Source organism: Carassius carassius, chromosome 50 (genome assembly GCF_963082965.1).
Source record: "Carassius carassius chromosome 50, fCarCar2.1, whole genome shotgun sequence".
In the NCBI taxonomy this organism is placed as follows: Eukaryota; Metazoa; Chordata; class Actinopteri; order Cypriniformes; family Cyprinidae; genus Carassius; species Carassius carassius.
Window position 1 is genome coordinate 5,557,429 of NC_081804.1, and position 27,561 is coordinate 5,584,989.

Here is a 27,561-nt window from a genome sequence, read left to right on the forward strand (position 1 = left end):
CTGAGTGAATTGTTACATCCCTCATGGTAAAACAACGAATTTTTTTTTGGTATGGTAAACTTACCGCAGAAAAGCTCGTCAGATTTGTCAGCACAGTCTGCGAAGGAGTCGCACTGCTGTTTCTTCAGAATACACTGGTTGTTGTCACAGCGGAACTGATTAGGCATGCAAATGGCTAATGGGAAAAATAGCAAGAGGACACACAAGTGACTGACATAACTAGTTTTTAAAAATTTAAGAAGTGAAAAATGAAACAGCATCAATTTATGAATGCAGAACATTAGATTCAGTGTTTCCTATAAGAATTAGCTTCTTTTTTTTTACAAGACAACAAAAGTCTATATACACTTTTGTATAGGACTATACACTGTCATATGAAAACTCAAAAATTTATTTTTTAAAGAGATTTACAACAATACAACTGATTTTCAGCTCAATTCAATTTGGACATAATAACATGGGGTTCATTAAATGACTCAAGTGAATCATCTGAGTCAGTTCAGTGAGTCTGATCGATTCATTAAATAAGTCAGACAGATGAGTCCTGTTTCAGAATCATTTTAACCAATTCATACAATAAACTATTGATTTATTTGCAAAAAGTTTGTTTTGAGGAGAGCACAATTATGTGTTGACTATTTAGTACTTTGTGTCATACTGTAAAAAAAAGTCATACTGTATTAGTGCGTTTCACATTTTTGTACTTCCAAAAAATACATTGGCAGCAACACATGGGGCAAATCTTAATTTAGAGCCAAATCTTATAAGTTCACAGTATTTGCACATCCTGTTAAAACCCTGTTCAAATATGAATTGCAATTTATTTTGGCCAAAATGTGCACCTCAAGAGTTTCAATGTGTGTTTTTACAGAATTGGTCACAGGTGGAGATTCTGGTAAATCAGCAGGTTCAAAGTGCGTAAGAGTTGGACATACTGTCGCAATCCTGTTCATCAGAGCCATCCGCGCAGTCGGGCTCTCCGTTGCAGCGCAGCTGAGAGTCCACACATTGGCCTTTGTCACACTGGAACTGCAGTTCGGAGCAGATGGGGCAGTTCATCTCATCGCTGTCGTCTGCACACTCAGCCATGCCATCACAGCGCCACGCAATGGGGATGCAGTCGATCTCGCCAGTAGCGCAGGTGAACTGCTCACTAGAGCAGCCGGGAGGCTCTGAGGGGGGTTATGGGTAAATATGTGATCAACACACATGCATCAAATCCGATTGGTGCATTTTCAGTTACATGCTACAGATACATGTGTGCATATATGTTAAAATGTACCTCCACAGCTGAGCAGATTTTGAAGCAGCACCAGGTGCATGGGACACGAGCAGCGTGGCGTTCCATCGCCCTTGGCGATGCAGATGTGGGAGCAATCTCCGTTGTTACGAGAACAAGGGTGGGATGCTGTTCAAAAGATCAAAGGATAATTCAACTCTTTAATCGCAGGAACTCTGAGGCCACATGGATTTTATGTAAACCGATTTTGACAACATATGATTTTTGCAACTCAACTGGTTAAAACACTCAACTACCAGTGGAAATTCATTAACATGTTGTTGATTAGTCTTACAATTCACATAGCTAGCTAAAGAAGAAACTGGGCTCTTTTTAAAGGTTTCAAGACAAACAAGCCAAATACGCATTTTTTTTTACGAACAAGATTATACATACTGTTAAATTTCTTAAATTAGGAAAAAAATGTATAACTAATAATTAATAAACACAATATTTTAAAAGCATTAATAGTATAATACAATCATTTATTTATATTTTCATACTAGTAGATCATCATATTATAGCAGTATAGTAAATAACAAGACATTTCTATTCTGCCACTCATAAGGTTTTCGGAACAAAGCTAATGTGTTATTATTTTAAAAATATAATAAACATCAGTGAATTTACCAAACTCCTCTGGTTCCATGTACTCCACCGCGTGGATGCCAGTAAGGTATTGGAGTCGCCCCTGAATGCGGGTCCTCTTCTCTCCGGTCAGCTTGTCCACGCTTTCAATCATCTGCTGCTGTTTATCGATCCAGTACAGGTGATCGCCCAACACAGTCAGACCGACAGGCTGAAGGATGTTGGAGTCCTGGAGAACGACACGATTGGCCCCTGGCAAGCAAACAAAGAGATCCAGAGAGTCATAATTCAGTTTTTTAGTTTTTTTTTTTTACTGTGTCACATTATAAATCATATCTTTTCACCCTTATTGTTGGTCATTTGGCTGCAAAGGGGAGTTCTGTTACGCAAGCAGATTAGACGTGGCTTAAGGTGTGACCATCTGTCTTACGCTAACATCAAACATCAGAGCTCAGCATCTGGAGAGACTTTGCTTTCTGGCAGCTCATTGGCAATAACAAAGTGATAGTGATTTTCAGTGAAGAGGGCACTTAAATAACATCAGAAGTTAAAGTCCATCATATTCTTTATTAGAGCTTTGTCAATGTACAGTATATTCCATGTTTAGACAACACGGACTATACTGTTTTTATTAGTTTAGACTAGATGGTATTGATAATATGCAGCATAAGTATAGACAGTGCCTGGTCTGTGCTCTCTGTCTGTATATGTTTGGTTTCCATAGCTCTGTCATTTGACATTTGATCAAATCTCAATGGAGAGGTCGGAAACTTGTCCTTGTTTCACATGGCGTTCCAGAATACTGCAGAACTGATTGCAATCAATTTGCCCACGGGCGATACAATGAAAGACAAGAAACAAAAACATTCTGAACATGAGATTCAGTGACATGTATGACTACGTGACAAGTGAAAAGACCTAATCTTTCTGGCAAAGTTCTGACATCAAAATTGATTATCAAAATAAATGACTAACATTGAGTTGTATGGGAACATTTGGTTTTTTCATGTCATAAATCATTACATTTTGGTACAATATTCAAAGCAACGGATCTATTTTAAATTTCTTTTGTGTAAAAATAACTCATTTTATTTTTAAAACCCAAAGTTCACAAATTGTTATGCTGATAATTAGGAATGCACAGTATATTGTTATTTTACCATTATTCATATACCATTATAATATTCAGTACTATTTTGAATGAGCTTTTATTTTAATTGTCATTTTTTATTTTTTTATATATTTTAAAATATTTAAGTTTTAGTTATTTTTGTACGTCAACTTTATTTCCGTTAGTAGCAAAAGCTACATTAATTTTTTTTTATTATTATTATTACAAATTATTTATTTAAAATTATTTGTTTTTAAGTTTGATCTAATATTTTATTTAAGATTTTTTTAAAGTTTTAGTTTGAGTTACAATAACAACACTAATTGGCACCATATTAGTTATGGACAGGTTATGGATATTTACAGTAATTTTGCAAGTTAATTTACCTTATTTATACATTTAAGAATAGAAGCATTTTCACCTGTGGATTTTGAATCTCCTAGTGTATTTTTAAAAATATATAATAATACCTTTTGATTTACATTTTCTTGTATTATTATATTCAATGCATTAGATGATGTTTTCAATTCAGTTTCACATTTAACTACCATATATACGCCATTAGGTATGCAAGCAAAAATATAGTAGTATTTACCAGACAGGTCACTGCTCTCAATCCGTTTCAGGTCTGCGTCCACCCAGAACAGTTTGCCCAACTTGTTGTCCAAAGCAAGTGCCACAGGGCGGATCAAACCGGTTGTGAAAAGGGATTCACGCTCTGTTCCATCCAAAGATGCACCTTCAATTTTAGCTGACCGTTCCTGGACAGTAGTGAAATACATGTAGCTGTAGGAAACATAAGAGGTTTGAAAGTTACATACCATTTTCCTAATAAATAAAAAAAATTGTAGTAACAATGTTAGGGCAAAGTGACTTTAATTGGATTATATAAACATCTTTTAAGATCTTTCAACAATTAATGAAAGTGTTTGTAGTAATTTATGTTATTGCATAGCAATAACAGCAAACATGATCTGTAGGAATGGATAAACACTCATTTGTTGAACAGAGAGAACTTTAATGGGGCCATGTTGTTTTGACTGTGTGGGAGAACTGGTGTACATCTTCACACATCCCAAAAGCCCTTTAGTCCTAATGTTATGTCTAGATTAGTTTGTGATAACTTTCAAAGGTGCGTTTGCTCCTTTTGTTTTCAGACACTGTCTGGGAATCCCACAATTTGCATCCGTTAGCAATTTTGTTTGAATGAAAAAACAGAATGCTGATATTGATATCGTAGAGTACAGAGCTTGATTGTCTTTAAAAATGAGACAATCAAAACTGAAACTATCACAACAACAAAGCAAAACACTTTAAAAAAACTGTTATTGCCCTTGGGAAAAGTTTGGAGGATTTACATTATATGTGATGCATTTCCAATGCTAAGATGGGAACAGATGAAACAAATAAACCAAAAAATTGGTTTGGCTGATGGATCTGAAGATGCCTTCTCTGAGTCAGAGCACTATGGAGTGTTATGTACTCATTCAACGTTTGCCAATGTCTGACTTTAGCGTGGGGAATGTAGCATACTGTGTATTAAATTTCCCACCTGCATCTTTAAACAAATCCTTATGTGAACATCTTTCAGGATGTTTTGGTCCTCAACAATCTGAAAATCTAGATAAAGCAATTCGTCAATTTCACAAGATTTTGAGGTTGTTGGATTTGACGGCATTTTGGATCCAAATGTAATGTCTACTTATGCATGAAGTAAACAAACTAAATATTTAAGAGGATCAATTCAATACACTGACCAGAACAAATCAGGCACACTGAATGAAGTGGTTATTAGGGTTGGGTATCAAGAATCGAGTATCGAGTGGAACCGGGACTAGCTTTGCGATTTTCCCGGTATCGTTCAAAAGTTTTAATTTCGATTCCTAGTTTTGATTCCTAAAGCTTAAAAGAAAGAGAAAAAAAAGTTTTGATTCACAGTCCGCCCGGCGCCGACCGGAAGAAGAAACCGCTGAACACCAACGAAGAAGCGCCCACCGGAAGTTTTGGTATAACGAGCGATCGAACATGGACAGCGTGCGTCGGCGGTCCAAAGTGTGGCTTCACTTTTCGAAACAAAACGAAATCTCGGCAAAATGCAACATTTGCAGCAAGATTGTTTCGTGCATAGGAGGGTGCACATCAAACATGAGTAAGCACCTCCGATGTCATGGAGTGCAAGTAAATGTGTGCCCTGTATTTGACGCGCTGCGCCGACCGTCCTCCGCTATCTTAAACTTTTTTTGACCCTGCCTCTTAAAAGAATCGGAATCGAGAATCGTTGGGAACCGGAATCGAAACAAGGAATCGGACTCGGAATCGTTCAAATTTAAACGATACCCAACCCTAGTGGTTATCATGTGAATTAAAATCTAAAACACATGGAATTTTTTTTAATAATCATAATTAAAGCACACAAACACACACACACACACACACACACACACACACACACACACACACACACACACACACACATATATATATATATATATATATATATATATATATATATATATGTATATATGTATATAGATGTATATATGTATATACACACACACACACACACACACACACGCACACACAAGCTAATTTAAAAAATACTATAAAAATATAGAAATAATACTAAAGTAAGACTTAGCAAATTTTACTGATTCTATTTAGCCATCTCATAAACAAAGCAGCATAATCTGGAAAAAAAGGGATAAATGCATTGAGCTTAATCTCAGATACACTTGTTTTTGTGCCATAATTTGACTGTCCTTCCACTCTTACGGGAGAAGTCCCCTACACCCAACTCATTCGAGGCCATGAGGGTGAGACGCAAATAGAAAACCCACTGATGACGGTCACACTAACAATGGGACACACAATTACAGTGCATGCAAGCCAACGCCTGCGAATGGTCGACCCGCTAGCGAGAGCCGCAGCACGGGGACCACAGAGGGCCATCTGTTCTACATATTTGGCTATTGGAGAGGCCTGGATGGAATCAAGAGTTTTCTAACGATATGAAAGAAATGGCAAAGTGCCCCGTCATTAGAGTATCAAATTCTGCACCGTAATTTCAAGTCAGCTGGTCCTAAGTCAATAAAACATTTGATAAAGTTTTGTTATGTTTATGGGAAGGAGCCAAACCAAAGTTGAATAATAAAATCTGGCCCTGAGGTTATGTATGAACAGTTAAATTTAATGCAAGTTGTAACGATAATGAAAAGACCAATATTTTATTTTGCTAACTAAAGATCGTACCCTTTCTCAGCATTCACCACGATAGCACGAGGCTTGTCCACATCATCCTTCAGGACCTCCCCTATCACATGGCCGTCCATGCGATGGATGTTGATGGTGTTGGTGGTCTCGCAGGTCCAGTAGACGGTGCGACTGTAGGGGTCCAGACTCAAGTCATGAGGCTGCTTTGCATGGAGGTTGGTTGGGGTCATCACTGTGGATGCCTGGATAGTTCAGTCCAATTTAAATTAGAACTGCTAATATATAATTAAACATGCTGAATATTTAATCAAATTAACAACAAATAATTCATTTCTCATATATCACATCGCATAATAACAATTTTATGAACATAATGTGAAAATAATTTCATGATCAGTTATTAACAAATGTTTTTAAATCTAAAATATTTAAATTTAGTAAAATAAATTAATAATAATGATGAATATAATAAGTTATATAATACTATAATATTATTATCAATAATAATAATAATTATTATAATCTTTATAATAATGTCAGCATATAATTATATGCAGAATAATTAAATCACAACTAATTAAAAAATGAGGAAAATGGTTTGTAATACAATAGGATAGTACAAAAACTGGATCAGTTATAACTTTAAAATTATTCTTATTATTATTATTATGTTGATAATAACAAATATTGGTCCACTGATCCACTTTTTGCATTTTCTTGATTTTGTAATAGTACTACTAATAAAAATATATTCAACAAATAATCTTAAATTAAATAACAATAAAGTATAAATATTTAATAATAGATATATTGAGTATACTCTTACGATAAAGTAACCTCAACTAAACAGTTGTTTGACTAAACAGTCACCTGAGTGCCATCATCTCGGGCACTGCGGATGTTTTGTCGGCCATCCACCCAGTATATCAGGCGTTCCAGAGGGTCGAAGCTGATGGCGCGCAAGTTCTTCATAACGTGAATGGGTAGAATCATGTCTGGACTCTGTTCTCCTAGGACCATTCGACTGATGGAGCTCTTCTGGCTGAAGAGCAGGAAGTTAGAGGGCGCTGTTGAGCAAAACAAGAGGAAGGCGAGAATAAGGGATCCAAACAAAGTTACAGGAGCAGAGGTCAACAATGTACATTTCTTTTGCCAGCTCCATTCCTCTGATCAGAAGGTGAAGGTCAGCTAAATGCAATCATACTAACTAAACGCAATCAGCCTTTCCCTCCAGACTTTGAAAGGAGGGAGTAAAAACACAAGTAGAAACACATTAGTGTTGCCAAGACCTCTGCACTCTTGGCTAAACGCACTCACCGTGCTCCCTGGCGTGCTTGTTTAATCCAAGTTCTGTAATTTTTAAGCTTATAAGGAATTAAATGCATATGACTGAGTTTTGAATGGCCGGGAGCCATTGTTTGCTAATGCCGTTTCAATCTGCCAACTGCATTAAAACCCATGACTCACTTTAATGTCAGTAAAACCCAGTTAACTTTATGGCTGGGAGACCATAGATTAATTTAGCCCTGATGGTTGCTAAAATCTCCAAACAATGCAATTTAGTCGGGGTTCAGCAATAAGAACAATATTAAGAAATAATAATAATCATAAGTAGTAGTAGTATAAAGTATAAACGTTCTATATGTGTTTATACAACATTAGTAATAATAATAAATATTAATAATTGCATTTTAAAAATCACGATTAATCGCATTATTGTCTGCGATTAATCGGAATTAATCACTTGTTATGCACAAAACTAATAATGGATTCCAAAGTAGTGTATTGTGCACTTTTTTTTATTTGAAAGTAGGCCTACTGCTATATGAACAAAAGTGTAATAACATTTGGTTTGCAAACACTTTAAACAAATAAGGTGCTTTTTACAGCAGTGTTCCTTTTACATAGTAGCAGTTAAAATATTTTTGTAGCCTAAGTCTCATCTTATAACATTAATGTAATTCAATTGAATATAAAACAACTATTTGTCACTGCCAGGACAAGTTGAAAAACAAGTTATGCTCAGAGTCCAGAGCCTCGATCATAACATTATAACAAGCACCTTCCTATTAGAGACCTGCACGATCGCGGGACCCATCTCAGCAGAGTGCAGCGCGGGACAACACTTGATGGGCGGCTAGAGACTCGTGTGTGCGGGAAGTGGGGGAATAATTAGGGTGTGCTCACACTAGGCAATCTTAACCCCCAAATCCTGGTTTGTCTGACTGCTGTGATTATTCCGTTTAGCAGTACCTGGCTTGGTTGGAAGAGGTGGACAAAAGCGCGGTTCAGTTTTATATAGATCAGAGAGTGTGAGCGTTATTGATTTATTATTATTATTATTATTTATTCATTAAAAATATTTAATAATAATGTCCTTGTTGTTGAACCCTGATTAAAACTGGGATTATAATATTGCAATAATATTATAAACATAAATTGTAAACAAAATTATTATTATTATTATTACTAATACATTCTTTAAAAATATTGACAGGGAAAATAAAATCTACATTACTTGCCGATATCAACCAGAAGACTATTTATTTATTTATTATTTTTTTTTTTTTTTTACTGCTGAGCCATAAAACAATCAGAAGCCAAAGGAGGAACAATGTTACAAAATGTAGCGACTCTGAACACCTTCTCTTCTAAAACCCTCCAAAACAGCAAAACTCACAGCTGCAGTTGTGTGCGTTTGCCTCTAGGGTGTAGTGGGAAGCACAGCGGCACTGGGCTCCAGAAGGTGATGCTAGGCAGAGGTGGGCGCAGTGGCCGTTGTTCTGCGAACACTCGTTGGCGCCGTCTTGTCTGGAGGAGTGGAAAACCAGGATGTCCATGACATACTCCAGGTGCCCTTGTACCACCGTTCGGTTCAAGCCACTGCGCTTGTCTGCCCGCTCGATGCTACGCAGGTTCCAGTCAGTCCAGTAGATGTAATCGCGATACTGGGTCAAGCCAAAAGGATGAGGAAGATCGTCGGCCACTATCTCTCTCTGCAAACCTGAGGACGATAAACAATCCTTTTAGTTGATTAAAGTCGGTTGGAGGGTCTAATATTGCATGGTTTAAGAGGCATTTCTGATGACTGTGGGATTTTGAAAACCTATGATTTGTCACCTTGCATGTTTGTTGACTCAATCATGGAGGTGTCCAAGTCTGTCCAGTAGAGCCGCTGGTCGATGAAGTCAATTGTGAGACCGTTAGCTCGGCCCACTTTGTCCACCAAAGTCACAATGTTACTGCCGTCCATGTGAGCTCGAGTTATCCTGGGTCGACCTCCCCATTCGGTCCAGTACATGTACCTGCAAACCCAAAACATTTACATTTAAAATCTAAATAAACTAAATACCAGTACTATTAATTTATTAGTCATTTTATTTGTTATATAATTAATATAATATTTATTAATCATACATTCAAACATTTAATTATTAATCATAAATAACAAATCAAGAAATCATAAAAAGTCTATTTGATTCTAAAGTTACTAATATTTATTTTTATGTATTCATTTATGAATAAACTGACATATATAACATATAAATAGAAATACAGTGAATGAATGAACGACAAATGAATGTTTAATCCAGACACAGTAAAATATAATGAAATAATAATCATTTTTATTAGTAAAAATGAAAATAAAAATACAACAAAATTTACTATTAATTTATCAGTAATTTTATTTGCTATGCAAATAATTTAATTATTATATTATATGAATTAACCATACATTAATTAATACATATTCAATAAATAAGCATATAAAAATTATAATAAAAGTAATAAGACACTGAAGTTAATAAAATTCATACAAAAAATGCATTTTATGCATTAGTCTATAAATAAACTAATGCATAAAATACAATAAATAAATTGTCTAGCTACAGCAAATTAAATATTTTTATTTGCTATATATATTAATTAATAAACAATTAATAATCATTAATAAAATAAAATAAATGTTGCTTGATACTAAAGTTACTACAATATTTATAAATAATACTTAAAAATAAGAATATTCATATGTACTAGTTTATAAATAAATTAATTTGTAAAAAAAAAATAATAATAATAATAATAATAAATGTTTAGTCTAGCTACAGCAAAAGCTTTTTGGCTGAGCTGCCAATGTTAAACACTGAAAATATTACTTTCCCCCCATCGGGTAGGCAAGCAGTGAAAAGCACACCTAACCAACCCCTTAGCCCACTCAATACACCACTGGGCTAAGAGTCAACTGAGTCAACACCTCTCAGTATTAAGGTGACAAGAGACAATGCTGAAGAATGCGTTGGCTAATAGAGGCAGTCGTGCCTCAGAAGCCACAAGAATGCCTGCTGGGCGCTGGAGGACATGACTTCACTCCTCTGAGCCACATGCTGGAGCTGCAGCATGTTGGCACTTGTCTTCTGCTACACATACAACTTGATGCCCCGAGGAAGCACTGTAATACCAATGGGTGTGTCGGTGTTTGAGTATGTGGGCGTTAAATCAGATATTTAACTAGTGGTAATCGATTAGCAAACTTCCAGAGGGCTACAAAAATGTAGGAAGCCTACAGTTAACCAAAACACAAGCGGATGGGTGAAGATGTGTACACTATGCAGTGCAGTGCACATGCAACATGGTTCTGCAGCAGACTTTAAAGCTAGTTTTCCTACCCATTGGCAGGATCCAGGGCAAGAGAGCGAGGGTTATCCAGGTCTTTGCAGACCAGCACTTGTCGGTACTGGCCGTCCAGACGGGCCACTTCGATACGGTTGGTGCCTGTATCAGCCCAGTAGAGGTTTCGACCCATCCAGTCCACAGCCATACCCTCGGGATAGTCCAGGCCAAACTCAATGACCGCTTCAACCAAACTGCCGTTCATAAAAGCTCTGCTGATAGTCTAAACAAAAATGCATACATTTTATATAAATATATATCTTTGTAAAATATATGCACAAAATATATCATGCAAAATTCTAAAAAGCCTAAAATGCGATTTTTGAGCATTTAAGCATTAGCATTCAGAATTTACATGCTAGTTCAAGATGGTTTATACTAGTTAGTGCTGGTTTAGCTGGTGGATAAGTGTTGCCATAATGTTCACCCACAACACCATTTCTAAACACCTTCTTATAGCCATTCTTAATGTTTTAAAAGAAAGGAAAGACAATGCTATCTTTAAACTGCAATACAAATGTAATCATCACAGCACTGAAAAAGACTGGCTGCTTTAGATCTTTTGAGGATTTCTTTCCCACTGATGTTTAAATTCTGAGTTCCTGCTTTGCAGGTAAAAGCTGCAGTGTGGAGGTAAAAATCGACAGCTAAACTTTTCATAATTCTGACTTTGATTTTAATGTACAATCATTCATTCAAAATGTCACAAGATTATCCCTCACCTCCACAGCGTTCTTTCTCAATATGAGTTAAGACACAATGAAGCTAAAATCATGATGGACAAAAAAGTAGTCCATACCTTGGTGATGACATCGGTCCAGTAGATCCTATTTTCCAAAACATCAAAGTCTAGTGCGGAGACCTCCTTGACCCCGGTGAGTGGGATGGGCACGTCGTTGCTGTTGGTGCCCAGAGAGATGCTGCGTATGTCAGCGCGGTTGGTGAAGAGCAAGAAAGCTTCTGGGACCACACAAGTATGCAGGTCACTCAGCAACTCCAAACCCATGGGGCAGGCGCAGCTTAGACCTTGAGGCCGATGGAAACACAGGTGACTGCAGCCGCCGTTGTTTTCCGCACAGCCGTTAGTGCCTGAACACACACAAATGGCCCCAATTTATGGATCAGCTTCATGAACATGCATTGATCTCATAAGTGATATAGTGTAGCTGTCTGAAGTCCTCCTGTTAGTTTTGTGGCAGAAACCTTTTTTTAAGTGAAGTGACATTCACTTAAAAAGTGAATGTCACTTCATTCACTTTTTGATCTCATGAGTGATCTCATAAGTGATATAGTGTAGCTGTCTGAAGTCCTCCTGTTAGTTTTGTGGCAGAAACCTTTTTTTATAACTTAATCCATTTATAAATTAAATATTACATTATATTATTAACATTATATTTTAATAATAATAATATTTTGCTCATAAGTATGAATACATTCCATTACATTAAATATTTGTAAATATTTATATAAAAAATGAAATATTAATTATATTAGATATCTTGGAAACAGGGTGGCCAATGGCCGATATAAAACCGATATAATTTTTTTAATTTTAATGAATAATAAATGTATTTATTATACTTTATGACAATGTATCTTTCACAATTTTTTTTATTATTTAATAAAAAGTCAACATTGTAACCAACAGGGCACCAAGTAATCTGGGTAGTTTGTGTGCACTGGGAATCATATGTTTTCAAATAAAGCCAAGGTAACAGTAATTTTACATATAGTGCACAGTGAAAATGACATGAATGTGACAGTGGGCAAATGCAAAAAGCGCAGAATATTAAAATAAAGTTAGTTGATCATGCGTCTCAATGAAGTTGAACTCTCCTGTCCGTATTCAATTCACACGGACCGACCGTCACGCAGAGAACGTGCGGCCATGCAGGATACATGCACACTTCACAATATCTCAACTAGATTAAAAGTTTGCATGGTTTGTGAAATTAAATGTTCATTAATAGACATTCAAATATTTGTTCAAATGATTTAAATTCGTATTTGCTGAATGCTGACTGAGGGGCTCGATCGGGCCAGTGACAATTTCGTCAATTTTCCTGAATGTCTTTCATACTGGTTACGAATAATTGGGCAGTCCTCATTGGTGAGCCCTGCTGGTTATGAGAATGTAATAGGCCTTTAATCTAATTATAAGTACTTCATTTTTGGAATCTGATTATGTAACACATTACTACACAGTACTGCATATATAAATATCCAGTTATTCAATGTACCTTTCAGTAGGAACATTATAACATTTCAGGTCAGAACAGTATCAAAAGTAAGAGGTCTTACCAAAGGTCTCTGAGACTTTTGTGGCTTTGAGACCCATGAGGTCAGGGAGCTGCTCGACGATGACCTCACGGGTGCCATTGGTGATGTGAACTCTTTCGATGCTCCTCCGCTGCCAATCAGTCCAGTAGATATACTCTCCCAGCAGCGCAAAACCAAAGATATGAGGTAGTTTGTCATCTAGAATGGTCATCCTATTAGTGCCATCCACATTAATGACCTGTAAACAAAAAAATATATAATTAGGTCACCATTCGCTTTCACCATATGGAAAAGAGCAGCGTGAACATCTCCTTTTGTGTTCTACTATATTAGGATGAGCAGTTATCCTACTATGAACTATCTCTTTAAGAAAACTGTCAACTGTAGGTGGTCAGATCAAACAATTTCAATTAGCAGCAGAAAACAGGAAACAAACGAACAAATCAGCCTGGATCTGTTTACATTTGCCAAACAGCTGTCCACCACATGCACCATTGGACAGATCTCCAAATACTCAGATATTTGAACTGCCATAATTGCAGCATCCTAATCCAAACCAGCTAGGATTTCCCAATTGTGGAAAAAAAAAAATCCCCAACCAAATATGTAACTGCCAAAAAGAGTAGCTATTTTAAGTCATTACAGAGTACGCAAGCTTGAGCATGACTCTTTGAATCTCTACGTTTAGTGCTTTTTCACTAAAGAAAGACTACACAATCATTCTTATTTCAGTGAATGTGACAAAATAAGATTCTAGTCTCAAGGGTTACATTACAGGGAGGGAAATAATGCAAACTGATATAGGTAGTGGAGCCAAGACATGCCTGACTCTTTAAAAAAACGAGAGAGGGAGAAAGCAAGAGGAAGTGACAGATGGGAGGTTGAAACCAAGTGGGTTGCTGGGAATTGGGTTTGTTTCTGAAAAGGTTGCAATTACTGTTTCTGGAAACCGGCCTGACATTACTACTCCTCAAAATAGATGGCTTTCCATTTTTCACATTTAGCGAATGGGTGTCAGTTGCAGTAAATGCTACCCACCTAATCAAATACATTCTGGAAAAAGCTTGAAACTGATGAAAAACTGCAGCGAAAAACCTCGAAAGTTACCAGCTTTATCCGAGCTTATTACGGACGTCCGCAACTGATCAGAGTTCAAACACTTGCATTTTCTTTCCACTACCAGAAAACAACATTTCAACACTTTATTGAATTAATGTTGATAAAACCGTTCCATTTTATATTTTAACATTTGAAAAAAAAAAAAATATATATATATATATATATATATATATATATATATTATATATATATATATTTTTTTTTAAATACATGTAATGTACTCATCATGAAGTCATTACTGGAAAGCATCCATGCTTTTTATGTTGCAAAAGCTGTTGGGAGTTTTTGACATCCTAGACCTGTGCAATCAGACACTAAGAAATTCACTTTTTACTATTTTAAAACCGCCTGCAGCCAGATGTCTTTGTTTGCGAATGAAATCCGTGACAGTTTACTCTATCATGTCTTCTCCCTGAATGATGAATGAGATTATGAACGCTCAAACGAGCAAGTCAAGACTGAGTGACGGGCGTATTAATGCAGCATACTGTTCCTGGGTAAAGTAGCTCTGCGAACAAAGACTTCCTGTGCGCCGTCTTTGCCAACCCAGAGTTCTTCCTGTGAAGACTGGTGGAGGGGGTTTTGGGATTGGAGTGGCTGCCAGCGGCTGCCAGGGAGTGGTGTCCACCTGATTTATTTCTGTAATGAAGGCCTGCGGACTGGCTGACTCTCGGTCTCAGTAAAGAAAGCAAGAAGAGAGATGGAAAAGAAATAAGTGCACATTATTTTAAATTAGCACCTTCCTTTCTCAGTAATTTCAGCACTATGGTGGAATCTTGTGGGGGGTTGGGAGGGAAGCTGGTATATTTGCCACCTCTGAGAAAGTAAAGCCTATGCAGGAACAGCATATGATTTTACTACGTGTAGTATTCTAGCAGAATGTAGTATGTATACTGTGCAAAACCCTTCTACTGTTCCAAAAAATATTAAATTCAGAGCAGAATTAACTGTGTATATATATATATATAAACATACATGAAATGTAGAAGTCTCTTTAACAGAGAAGGTGGTCTTGTGCATGGTTTGTGGTGTTTTGGTACTTGAAGAAGGGAAAGAGATGGGAAGGTAAGTTACAGTTGTTGTGAAAGCCTCCTCTTTCCTCACAGTTTGAGACAGCGGAGGCGCTGACACTCTGGAGGAATGCTAACAGACACAGACAGTGGGCTGAAACCACAATGGTGCATTTTTCTTACACTCCTCCTAACACATAGACGTCTCGAGGGTTTAATCTGGGCGCCTTCCTGCGGGATGCAGACTTTTCTCAACCCTGGAGTAAGGTTAGAGGCCTACAGCACTGCATGAAGGAGAGAAACATGATGAGATGGGCCAGAACTTACACAAAATCTGACACCTCACTATACCACAGTACCACCACAATATCTTTTTTTCCTAAGGAGGTGATATGAACATGCGTTTCAAGCTGCCTTCTGTCTTCTGAAAAGGCCACGACGGGGTTTTCAAAGGAGGAGGGGCTCCAGACTACAAAAGTGTTTGGTTTTTCCCACCTCCTTCACAAAGCCACTGACACATGAAGTGACAAAATTGTGTTTCTATGGCACACAATGAAGAGCGGAGACACAAAACATACCCATGGACCTTTCTGGAGGCCTGTAAGACATCCTGTGTGGTTCTCTACAAATGAACGAAAAGTCATGTGACACTGAAGACTGGAGAAATGATGCTGAAAATTCAGCTTAGCCATCCCAAGTAAAAGTTATATTTAAAAACCTATTAAAATAGAAAAGTGATTTTGAATTAGAAAAATATTTCACATGTGTACTGAATTTTTGATCAAAGAACAGACTTCTTTCAAAAACTAAAAAAAAAGGAATAATTTAATAATCTACCGACCCAATTCTACTGTTTTAACATTTTTCAAAAACTAACTTTGTGGGATACACAATCTTACAAGGTTTTAAACACATATAGTTTTCCAAAGCTTCAGCCAAAAAATAAAATTTAAAAAAGGTTTGGCCCAATTTCCCTATAGCCGCCTTTAAGTGAAATAGGAATTCTTTCCACTTGTGTAATCAGGAGTTTTATTGGATGGCATACCTTGCCACATCGGTTTCCTTTTTCTGCACAGCGCTGGACATTGTTCCTCTTGCACTGACCCCTCCTGTCCACTCCACCATTGCATCCCAGCAGCATTCCTCAAATCCTGTTCTATGAAATCAAACTAGCTTGCTTGTTTCAGTGGGAATTGAGTATAAGCGAAAGGGTGGAGTGCTACAAAACTACTTTGCTGATCTCTTGCAAAATCAAAAATGTTCGTACAAGAGATCAAGTTTGTAACTGATCAATCTAGAGCCCCAGCAAAGTTTCTGGAGTATTTCTGGAGAGTTTAAGGGGGGATGGGAGAGTGAAATGAGGGGAAACTGACGGGGGGGAAGGTGAGGCCCATAGAAACGCATGGCTGCCAGTGCACACAGAGGCTGTGTGTGTATAAGGAGCGGCCAGCTGCCGGACCCCCTTTAGACCCCAGCAAACACCGGAAGGTCTCTGGAGGTCACCCAAACACACAAAAGCAGACTCTGGGGGACTGATGACTGAGATTTTAGATACAATGCTAAAAACTTGTTGGATATAGAACACTTCCAGAGAAGCTGAATGTGCTTTTGGTGAAGCGAACAGGAATAAACAAATGCAAAAATAAAAACTGAAATAGTTCTTTATATTTTCTGAATACATATCTATCAATTATATCAATATGTTAAAAAAAAATAAAATAATAATAATAATGAAAAAAAGCATCTACCGGAAGTATTATTCGTTATTTCTAATGAAAATCATTACATATGTATAAAAACATATACATATATTATAAAAATGAAAATGTAAAAATATTAAGCAGAACAACTGTTTTCAACATGGATAAGTAGGAATATATGTTTCTTGAGCAGCAAATCAGCATATTAGAAAAATTTCTGAAGGATCGTGTGACATTGAAGACTGGTAAAGATGCAGAAAATTCTACTTTGCATCACAGAAATAAAATACATTTCAAAATATATTCAAACAGAAAACCAGTTATTTTAAAATGTAATCATATTTCACAATATCTGCTTTATAATCAAATAAATGCAGCCTTGGTCTTAAAATTAAAAATAAATATGAAAAATTATTAAAAATTTAATATTAAATATCCTACCAATCACAAACTTTTGAATCAGTTATGAATAATGATAAATAATTAAAATAATTAATAATGATAAAAAAATGATTTAACAGAATAATTTAAAAATAAAACAAAAAATGATATTTGTGGTAATTTCAAAATATTCCGTTTTTCACACTGCTAAATAAACAGCCTGGCTAATAAATTGTACCACAGAAACTTGCACTTTGATGGTGCTCCTGTCAGCAGGAGGCTTTCTTCTCGCTTACAAAAATGCTATTCATTTTCTAGAAAGACAATTAGACATGGCCATCGAAACTGAAGGAAGGGTGTGTCTTTTTTCCCTTTGACTTTTTTTTCACTTCACAGAGAATTATGCGCTGAGAATACAGAGTGCAAACCCTAATTTTGATGTGGAAAAACATAAAACGTATACAACAAAGCCCCCCCCAAAAAGTCAAGATGCATTGTTTTTTTTTTCGTCAAAGCCATATTGTAAAAAGTGTCCTGGCACCAGGGTGCCATGCAAATTCAATATGAAGGCAAACGAGGTGACAGCAAGGCCTCTGAAAACACAGAGCTACTGAAAAAGAGCAAAGGACACAACAGAATTAAATGAAGGCTGAGCTCATCAAAAAACATTTCGAAGTACAATACAGAAATGCTAATCTCATAAAGGCTGTTTATTGCATTAGGATTGCTTTTCATGACTTTCATGGTGTGAGTGTCCGCAAAAAGTTGAATTCTATGCTAAAAATGCATAAATTTATTATTTTTTAATAGAGAGAATTAAAAAGAAAATAAATCCATATTTTATTTACTATTAAATAATAAACAACATATAAATTGAGAAAGTGCGTCTGTCATAAAAAACACATAATAAAAAATATTAAATTGGATGGGGAAAATAAGAGTGGGACATCTGTTTTTTTTTTTTTTTTTTTGTGTTCATGCGTCAACAAGATGTGAAACCTTGTAACACAGAGTAAACACATCCACTTTGGATGCCAAACCCCGAGGAGTCTCCTGCCAGATTTTTTCAATTGCCCAGTCGAGAATAAATTCCTGCAAAATAACCTCCCCTTTCTGCGTGAGCTTTGAAACATCATACGATTTCACCTGAGGTTTGGCCAGCTCTTCTGACAGGCCGACTCAGCTGTGTGTGGATGATATTATCTTTTCATCTGTTGATGCTTGCATAGGCCAAGAACAGCACAGCCTTAATTGAAACAGAATGATCGGCTGCTCTGCTACTCTCTTTTTTTTTAACCCAAAAGTCCAAATCCTCATGTCTTGCCATTCTGCTCTCCGCTGCGTCTGCCCTTCCTCTGAATTTGCTTGAGCTCATGGAGACAAGCGCTGAGAAAGTTCCCGATGAGAAGCGCTGGTGGATCAAAAGGTGAATGAAAGATGCAACTTGATGGTTGTGAAATTGCAAAAATATTGACTCATGTTCCTGCAGGTCATCCGCTCGCTGACAGCTCCCACGGGCTACTGCAGTCCTGAGAGGGAAGTTATCATTCCCATGGCCTGAACTGACAGCATACAACAGAAATCAGCATGGTACACAGTCCGTCTCTGATATTTATTATAAGAGCCACGTTTGGACATCTTGATAGACAAAAGTGATATTTTAAATATTTTATCTTGCCAAATATGTGTTCTAAAGGTTTGAAGACAAAAACAAAAGCCAGACCAATGTAAACTGAAATTTAAATTAAATTTAACATGTTAAACACTAGGTTTTTTTTTTAGTCTGTGACATTTCCATTTCCATTTGGGTGTAATACCACTGAATCTTGCTGGCACCATCTCTGGATTTAAGGAGACATGTAGACCAACCTCACAAAAATGCTTGTATCCTGTTTACGTAGTTCATAAACAGGACAACATAAGTAAATATATCAACATCCGGTGGATATCTAACATTTTTTTTTTTGGAGATGCCCAATGCTACTTTTGAAAAAATAAAAAAAACCTCAGACGCCCCGGACTCGGGGAGTGGAGCTCTTATGTTTTTGACAAAGAGCAGTAAGATGAGAAGGTCAGACAGTCGAGAGGAAAGCATTCATCTTACCTAAACTGCCATAAATGCTACATCTAAGTTTATATAAATGTGACAGCGATGAAGCATCGAAAACAAATAAACCTAATAATATTCTCTCTGCTCAACCAATACACTACAAAAAAGTAAAAGTCCGAAAAATTATATCAATGTTAAATATCAATAAAGCAATACAAATTCTCTTGTCATCCATAATCCTACAATTCCCTAAATTTATGAAGTTAAAGGGATTACAATTGTGGTTCATCATATAAAGTGATCCTTGTATCTCTTCACGATGCTTGGATTAAACTGCTTGATACATATGAATTTGTTTTACCACGTAAAGCTTTGGACATTTTTAGTTACCTTTTTACATTTTTAAGCCCCTTTCACACTGCACGTCGGACCCGGCATATTGCCGGAACATTGCCGGGTCGCCTTCTGTGTGAAAGCAACCACTTTGCGGGATTGATTCCGGCATTGAACCCGGGTCGGGGACCTAGTATCATTGCCGGGTTCAACCCGGGGCGAGCGCTGTGTGAACAAAAGCCAGATCTAATGCCGTGTCGAAAGGATGACGCTCGTAATCCCGCGACTCTTTTACCGGCTGTTTTGAAGGAAGATCAACGTTCGCAACGAAAAAATCTGTGCAAACTGTAATGAAGCAGAGATCAGTTTGCTCCTCACTATCCACGCTGACGCCGAGATCGTTCGCTTGCTTCAGTGAAACTGGCTAATGTTTTCGACTCGTACATTACACGTCACGCCCTGATGTCACGTGTCGTTACGGGATCTTTACGGGTTGTGTGTGAAAGCATGCGCATATCCCGGGTAATCACTGGCAGTGTGAAAGTGCAAAATCTAGCGACCCGGGAACAATTGCCGGAACACTTTACCCGTGTATTTGCTGGAATGGCAGTGTGAAAGGGGCTCTAGACTGTCAATAAAGGGATGGAAACCTCTCGGGTTTCATTAAAAAATATCTTTATTTGTGTTTTGTAGATCAGCCAAAGTCTAATATGTTTTGACCAACATAAGGGCGAGTGAATGACAATATTCATTTCCCAGTTTAGCGGAGTGTGTTTCGTTAAAGTTTTGGTCACATGACTGTGCATTACAAACTCCTGCGGCGCACCACCCTGACTGAAAGCAATGGACTTGTAATGTTTTCTGACTCACGTAAGCCTTAAATGTTCCCACCTTGATCTGTCTGCAGTAGTGTGCTGCTCTGCCTGGGACAGACAACGGTTTGTCTAACCCAACCAGAAAGCTACAAGTTGAAATGGTGCCTAAATTGGCTGTAAATTCAGAAACAATGTGTTTTCTCTGGGTTACATATGGGATGCATTGCGAGTCGACAGCTGCCGATGACTGCTTACCACAACACTGCTGCTGCTTAAAAAAAACTAAACACTGGGACAACCGCTGCTGTATAATGTTAATAATCCGTGAACATCTCCAGAACAGGAGCTGAGAGCTGGGCGTACTTCCCCTTTACCACCCTCCCGCTGACAGATGTGGGACAGTGGCGTACATCCCTCAGGAAATGAGACGGATTGTGGTGGCAATAACCGAGCTACAGGACAGGAACAACCAGGACAGCTGAGTGAAACCAGGCCGAGTTTACGATACACTATGACAAGTCTCACTTGTAATGTGAGAGAGAGAGAGAGAGAGAGAGAGAGAGAGAGAGAGAGAGAGAGAAAGAGAATCTGCCTGCAAAGCTTGAGGCACCCATATAACATTTCTAGGCCAATAATCTTAAGTGATAATAAACAGCATTTTGTAGTCGATGAAATCGATTTTTTGTGCTTTAAACCTTTCAGTGTTGCATGAAAGCTTAGAAACTGGACTTTATAATGTTTACAAGCAATCTGATCAAATCTTAACTACTGCTTTTTAATTCGGGGAATGCAAAAAATTTACACTTACAAAATATGATAAACATAATAGCAGCAGGTAATAACATCATAAAGATTAAATTAGGTCATATATTGTTAGAAATGGCTTATCTATTGCACAATAATGATAAGCCTTAAAATCAGCTCAACAATGTGCATGGTGGAACACAGGTGCATTAATGCAATCTGCCGTTATTGCATGCAGTTGCAATATACTTGTTCATACGTAAAGATGATTATCTAGCCGCATGATCCACCTGAACTGCCCAGTGTTTTAAAACGGACTGATCGATTTGTTATGCTGTGCCAAAAATAGTTTCCGAAGTTACACAGGTCTTTGAACTTTACCTTAAAAGTGTGCGATCTGTAGTGATACGTTTAAAAAAAACAAGATACAGCATCAAAAAATAATTCATCCTTCCCACAAATATTTTCATTGTGAATATTGGAAAAGGTATATTGTAGAACGGATGTCTAAACCTCTAGTGAACCTCTAGCAGAAAAGAAAGATTTTGAATTTGGTTTCCTATTATTTTCTCCAAGCAGTGCAAACCACCATGGAGGTCTACAAGGTAACGTTATAGTAAGTATGGACGTCACAATACTGTAAACCTAGCGCTGTGCTCTAAACAAATGCTAATGGCCCTTTTTCAAGGCAAACCAACTTGATGGCCTTTTAAAATGTAGCCATTACTTACACATAAAACGCTTTATGCACACACAAACATCTATTCTTCTAAGTCATCACACTTAAGAGCAATTTTGAGCGTTTCTGCAGTCCATCAAAGCCCTGTTGGCCTGTAAAAATCTTACATTTGAGCGCATTTGTTTTCTAAAAATTACTAAAAAAACTGCATGAGTGAAAGAATTGCTGGATAATGTGTGCAGCGCTGGCCACAGGAGATGGAACATATTATGAAAGTCAGGTGTCTTTTATACCCCTATAATTCAAGTGAAACCGTGTGTCCTTGGAGCCTGAAACATCAAAGTTTAAGAAGACCTCATAGTGAAACAGCCATCAACAGCAACAAACTGTTACCAGGCAATTAACTATACTGCTGTTTGGCTTGGACTACCACTGGCTGGATTTGGCCTGCAAAGAAGTGCAAACTTGCAATTCTGCTGCATTTGAGTGAATTCTAGTGAGAAAACTACAGAGGAGGCCAGTCGCCTTACTTACGTCATGGGCATTGGCACTGTTAACTTTTTTATGCCCAATATTACAGATTATTCTTTGAGGGCAGTTGAATGCTTGAATCTGATTGGCTGACAGAAGTTCTAAGGTGTGCAATTATTTTCAGGGGTAAAAGTATTTCCAGACAGGTCTTGACCACATTACATTTCCAAATCACTTTGCCAAATGATTTCAGTAATTTCAAAGGTCCTAAAATAGCAAAAGAACCAAAACCTATGAAGGAAGTTCTCTGGATATCTGGCAGACTTGTGTGGGACATCCATCACCTGCAGTGGTGGACAGTAACGTAGAAGCTTTACTACTTAAGTACATTTTTAATACAAATATCTGTACTTTACTGGAGTAGTTTTATTTTGAGTAACTTTTACCTTTACTTCACTACATTCCAAAGCATAAGATTGTACTTTTAATTTCACTACATTTCATACATATCGTTACTCCCTATTAGAGCCCGACCGATATGGATTTTTGGGGGCCGATGCCGATATTAACTCGAAAAGAGCCGATTTATAAGCCGATATTTTGATTTTAAAAATAATCTGGATATTAGACCCATTTCCTATAAACTGCACTTACACAACATTCAATAGCAAAATATCTGCCTGTTCTATGTATGTGGGCTGTATAAACCATTTTCCAGAATGGATTATGTTAAAAAAAAAAAAGCCTTAGATTACAGTCTCAATGACTAAACAATTGCACATCAAAAGTATATATTTTTTAATGATCAAGAAACAGTCTGGTTTTAAACATTTAACACTTTTACTTTCTTCCAGTTGAAGCTGGTTTTAACAGTCTGTGTGTGTACATTAAATAAATTATAATACTAAAGTTAAAGTATTTGCAGAAGTAGTCCCACACTTTGCTGCTACAGCATTCACCTTTTTCAGCCATCTGTAGGCAGAAAGAGAGACAGAGAAAGAATAAGCATGTGTATTAATAATATCACCATGTATCATTACTCATGTCATCATTAGAATTATAATAATAATAAACTGGGATCTCATACATAGGCAAAAATGAGAAATATATATATTTTTTTATTTGTCAAGCAATAGGTATTACCTACTTATATTTAACAATATTATTTCAACATTTTCCTGTAATGTCTGTAAATGTGCTTTGAAACAATATGTAAAAAAAAAAAAAGCGCTAGTTCAGCTCACATTTATTTACATGTCCCCTCTGGTTTAATCATTTCTGACGCACCTATTGTAGTTACTGTAACTACACTATATTTGCTCTCACAGAACATCGTCTTGCCTACTATTACCGGAAGATTACGGAATCAATTCGAAGTTGAATGGTTAACGTTAGTGTCATGAACACACCGCTGTCAATTTTGAGAAGAACCACCTTCAAACAAGTTAATAGCAAGCATTTAAGGGGCCTGCTAAAAAGAAAGCTATTAGCGTTAGAGTAACGTAACCAGCCTGAATTCACCAAATTGTTCTCTGGACCTGAGGGTAGCCTCTTCTTCCTTGCTTCTCTCTTAATTCTCATCAGCAGGACTAGCGCTATCGCTCGCTTCTTACAACGGGACAGATACATGTTTGCTGCTGACCGAAAGAAGGAACAACAGACTATGAAAGAGATCCCGCTAAACGTTTTTAAAACTCCGCCTACGCCATAGCGCAGCGCAAATCGCGTTGTATCTGAAGGGCAATGCTGAACCCAGCGGCAAGCGCCGTGCATACCGCGTCCTGTGTGAAAGGCTCAATTACGCGGTCATTAGGTGGGAAACACACCGCAATAGAATAAGAATAAGTTAAACGCTAACGTTATAGTTTGACCTCCTATTAACGTTCGCGCTCTTCCACTGATAAACATGGTATTAGGTTTGTGGCTAATCTAATATAGCAATGCATTAGCGGCTGTAAGTGATGTTACAGAATATTTAGAAGTGATAATGATAGGACCGTTAGCTAGAACTACCACACAGTTTTTATATACAGGGTATGAACTAAATCTACAATCATTTCACATGACGAACGACAGACTCACCGTCAAAACAGTAAGTTACATCTCCTTCATCTCCTTGGCTGATCGCTTTCTTCTGTAGTGGACTTCTGGCGCTGTTGTTAACTCTGGAGCTGCAGAGCTCCCTCTGGTGGGCACACTATGCAACACTCATAACATGAGTGAAGCATGAGACTCTGTTTCTCATGTTTCATCGGCCGTTATAAATGCCGATGCCGATTTAAATGCAGTTAGCTTATATCGGCCGATAATATCGGCCGGCCGATATATCGGTCGGGCTCTACTCCCTATCATATATCACGTGCTTCCACAAGCAGAAGCGGTGTCTGATTCATCATGAACGAACTGAGTCTCTTCAAAATAAACTTTTAAATCGGATCGCTAATCGCACCAAATGATTCATTTATGAATTAGAATTATCCGATTGCAGCTGTTCTGGAGTCGACCACTCACTGATTCAAATGAACCGTTTAGTGCGAGTCTACAGAAGTAAGAACCGGGAGATCTTGTGAGTGCGTGTGCGTCTGATGTTGCTAAAAGTAAGTTACTAATGTTAAAATTTAGGATTAATTATTGTAACTGAAAATCATGTTTAGGTCAAAATTGTCAGTTGTTTGGGAACTAAATCCGCTGTAAAGAGTGATCTATTTAAGCCCACTGAAATGCTTGAGTGCAGACGATGCAGACACATCAATCAGCGTCTCGGTGTTTTAGGTAAAAAATAAATAAATAAAGTAACCACTAAACTAACACAGATTAAATAAAATAACTCATGCATGTTCAATTTCCCCGCTGCCGTAATATTAACAGTTTTATTAAAATGCTACCATGTCCTATGTGACAACTGTTTTTATATTGTTTATCAACAGTAACGTTATATTGTTTGGATTAACTAGACGAGTAGACAGACATGAATGTTTATTCATAACCGTACTGAAAATAAATAAATATTGTTAGCTGATGCTAACTGTCTAGCTAACAAGCTTGCTGGTGCTAACTTGAGGTAACTTATAAATAATGTCCAAATATTTTTATTCAACCACCTATATATATATATATATATATATATATATATATATATATATATATATTTATATATAGATTACATCTGGGGAGAAAAGAAAGGATGTGATGTTCAGAACATGGTAACTACAGTAATTATCAAAGTGGGAAGAGATGCACCCCGTTTGGCCAGGGGTGTTTTTACACCACAGACAAGGTTTGAGAAGGAAAAAATCATTAGTGGTTATTATAGTGGTTATTTTGGAAAAAATCCCAGGTATTTTGAGCAGCAGGATTATAAAAAAAAACATGTGCTAATATAAAATTAAATAAAGTAACCTATATAAATTTGCAAACATCTATCTTTGAGTACTTTTTTACTTAAGTACATAAATTTAGTTCTTTTGTATTTTTTTTTACTTGAGTGAAATTGAAAAAGGAGTACTTTTACTGGAGTAATATTTTACTATACGTATCTGTACTTTTACTCAAGTACTTGATTTGTGTACTTCGTCCACCGCTGATCACCTGTACGAACCGCATGTAAGCGGTGCTCTTCAAAGCAGTTTATTCTACCACTACAGTCCAAATCTAAACAGCCATCGCTCTGATGGGCCTTGGATGTGCCGCTAACTCATACACAAAGGAGCAATCATTAGCATGGCCAATGTTTTAGTGAGAGGCCCCTCACTGTAAAAACCCTGCGCAAATCAAGTTTCACGGCTCCCGCTGGCCACAATGTGCCAGGGCCATTGGTGCAAACGCTCTGGGGGGACTTTAGAAAAAAAAGCATTAATGATCCTCTTCACACTAATGTTTTTTTTGCCAGCATCCATCAGCAGACGAGCCCTCGGCCACCTCACATCATACTGCCACAAATAAAGCCCTCTTTCAAGCTGTTGCTTTTCACGGTCACGGTGCTGCCATACTGAAGGGCCATCAAAATGCACTTCGGGATTCATTGTAGTCAAATGGCTTTATTAAAAGGAAAATTAAGACTTTTAGGAAAGGGATAAAAGGATGAATGTAGCTATGGACAGTATACAGAACAAATATACTGAAAAAAAACACACAAATTCAATTTTATTTAATTTTATTATATTATTATACAAATAAATTAAGAAAAGAATATTATATATATACTAATAACAACAAATCTATGAATATAAAAATAATATAAAAATATGCTTCACTATATATATATATATATATATATATATATATATGTATGTACCGCAAACAGAACAGTTGCAGCAAACTACCCTGCGATGTCCTCTTCAAACCAGTGTACAAACTCAACAATATTAACATCTCTGCTTGAGATGACCCTCAAAATAGCCCTCATGTTTCACGCAAGTTCTGCTTCATTCTGTTCTACATATTTGTCTTCATGGGAACCCAGAGGGCACCCATGGCACTTCGCAATCAGAGTCTCAAAAGACTCGGTGAAAGCAGAATCTACATAACTGGCCCACAATGCAGGGGACTTTCTACAGCAGAGACGGCACATCAGTCAAATGAGTTATCTTAAACATCTCTACACTGAGGGGGTGAATTGAGAGGGTCTGCGGCGACTTCTAAAGGGTTCAAAGGGGCGGGATGAAGGAGGGGGTGAATCTGACCACTCAAAAAAGAGGTGAAAAACACACGGCAAGAGCAACAGAAATGAAAGCCCCACAATTCCCATACCGTTTAAAGAAAAAACCTTCCGGTGCAAGTGCCAATAATCAAGCCTTTTTTTCAGACATACAGGACCTGAGATGAAAGGGGATGTTATTGGCACACATTCAAAACCATCTTTCGGTTATTTAAGAGAACAGGCTGTGAACCTGAAACACCAGTTGGAGGTTGACAGCAAATACAAACATCCTTGGATCTGCTTCTATGTAGTCAAATGGAAAGATAAAATCATTTTTAAGTGCAATTTACATCATTAAAGAAGTAGTCCACTTAAAAATGATTCTTCACGAATGAATCATTTAGATTCCGGAGGTTTACATTTGTCGACGGCATACATCATAAAGGATGTCTTATTTAAGGGAAAAACATAAGAAAACTGA

General features: G+C 37.1%; 1 protein-coding gene across 1 annotated transcript in view; it reads right to left on the minus strand.

Annotated features, from left to right (window-relative positions):
- LOC132133717 (low-density lipoprotein receptor-related protein 5-like) overlaps positions 1-27,561 on the minus strand; it is a 76,122-nt gene that overhangs the window by 4,512 nt on the left and 44,049 nt on the right. Inside the window, exons 9-20 of the mRNA XM_059546638.1 lie at positions 13,161-13,377; positions 11,659-11,948; positions 10,856-11,082; positions 9,309-9,493; positions 8,869-9,192; positions 7,059-7,255; positions 6,228-6,430; positions 3,574-3,764; positions 1,910-2,119; positions 1,283-1,408; positions 936-1,172; positions 65-175 (exon numbers count right to left, since the gene is read on the minus strand). Of these exons, the coding sequence (XP_059402621.1) occupies positions 65-175; positions 936-1,172; positions 1,283-1,408; positions 1,910-2,119; positions 3,574-3,764; positions 6,228-6,430; positions 7,059-7,255; positions 8,869-9,192; positions 9,309-9,493; positions 10,856-11,082; positions 11,659-11,948; positions 13,161-13,377 (2,518 nt within the window). The remainder of the gene's footprint in view (positions 1-64; positions 176-935; positions 1,173-1,282; positions 1,409-1,909; positions 2,120-3,573; positions 3,765-6,227; positions 6,431-7,058; positions 7,256-8,868; positions 9,193-9,308; positions 9,494-10,855; positions 11,083-11,658; positions 11,949-13,160; positions 13,378-27,561) is intronic.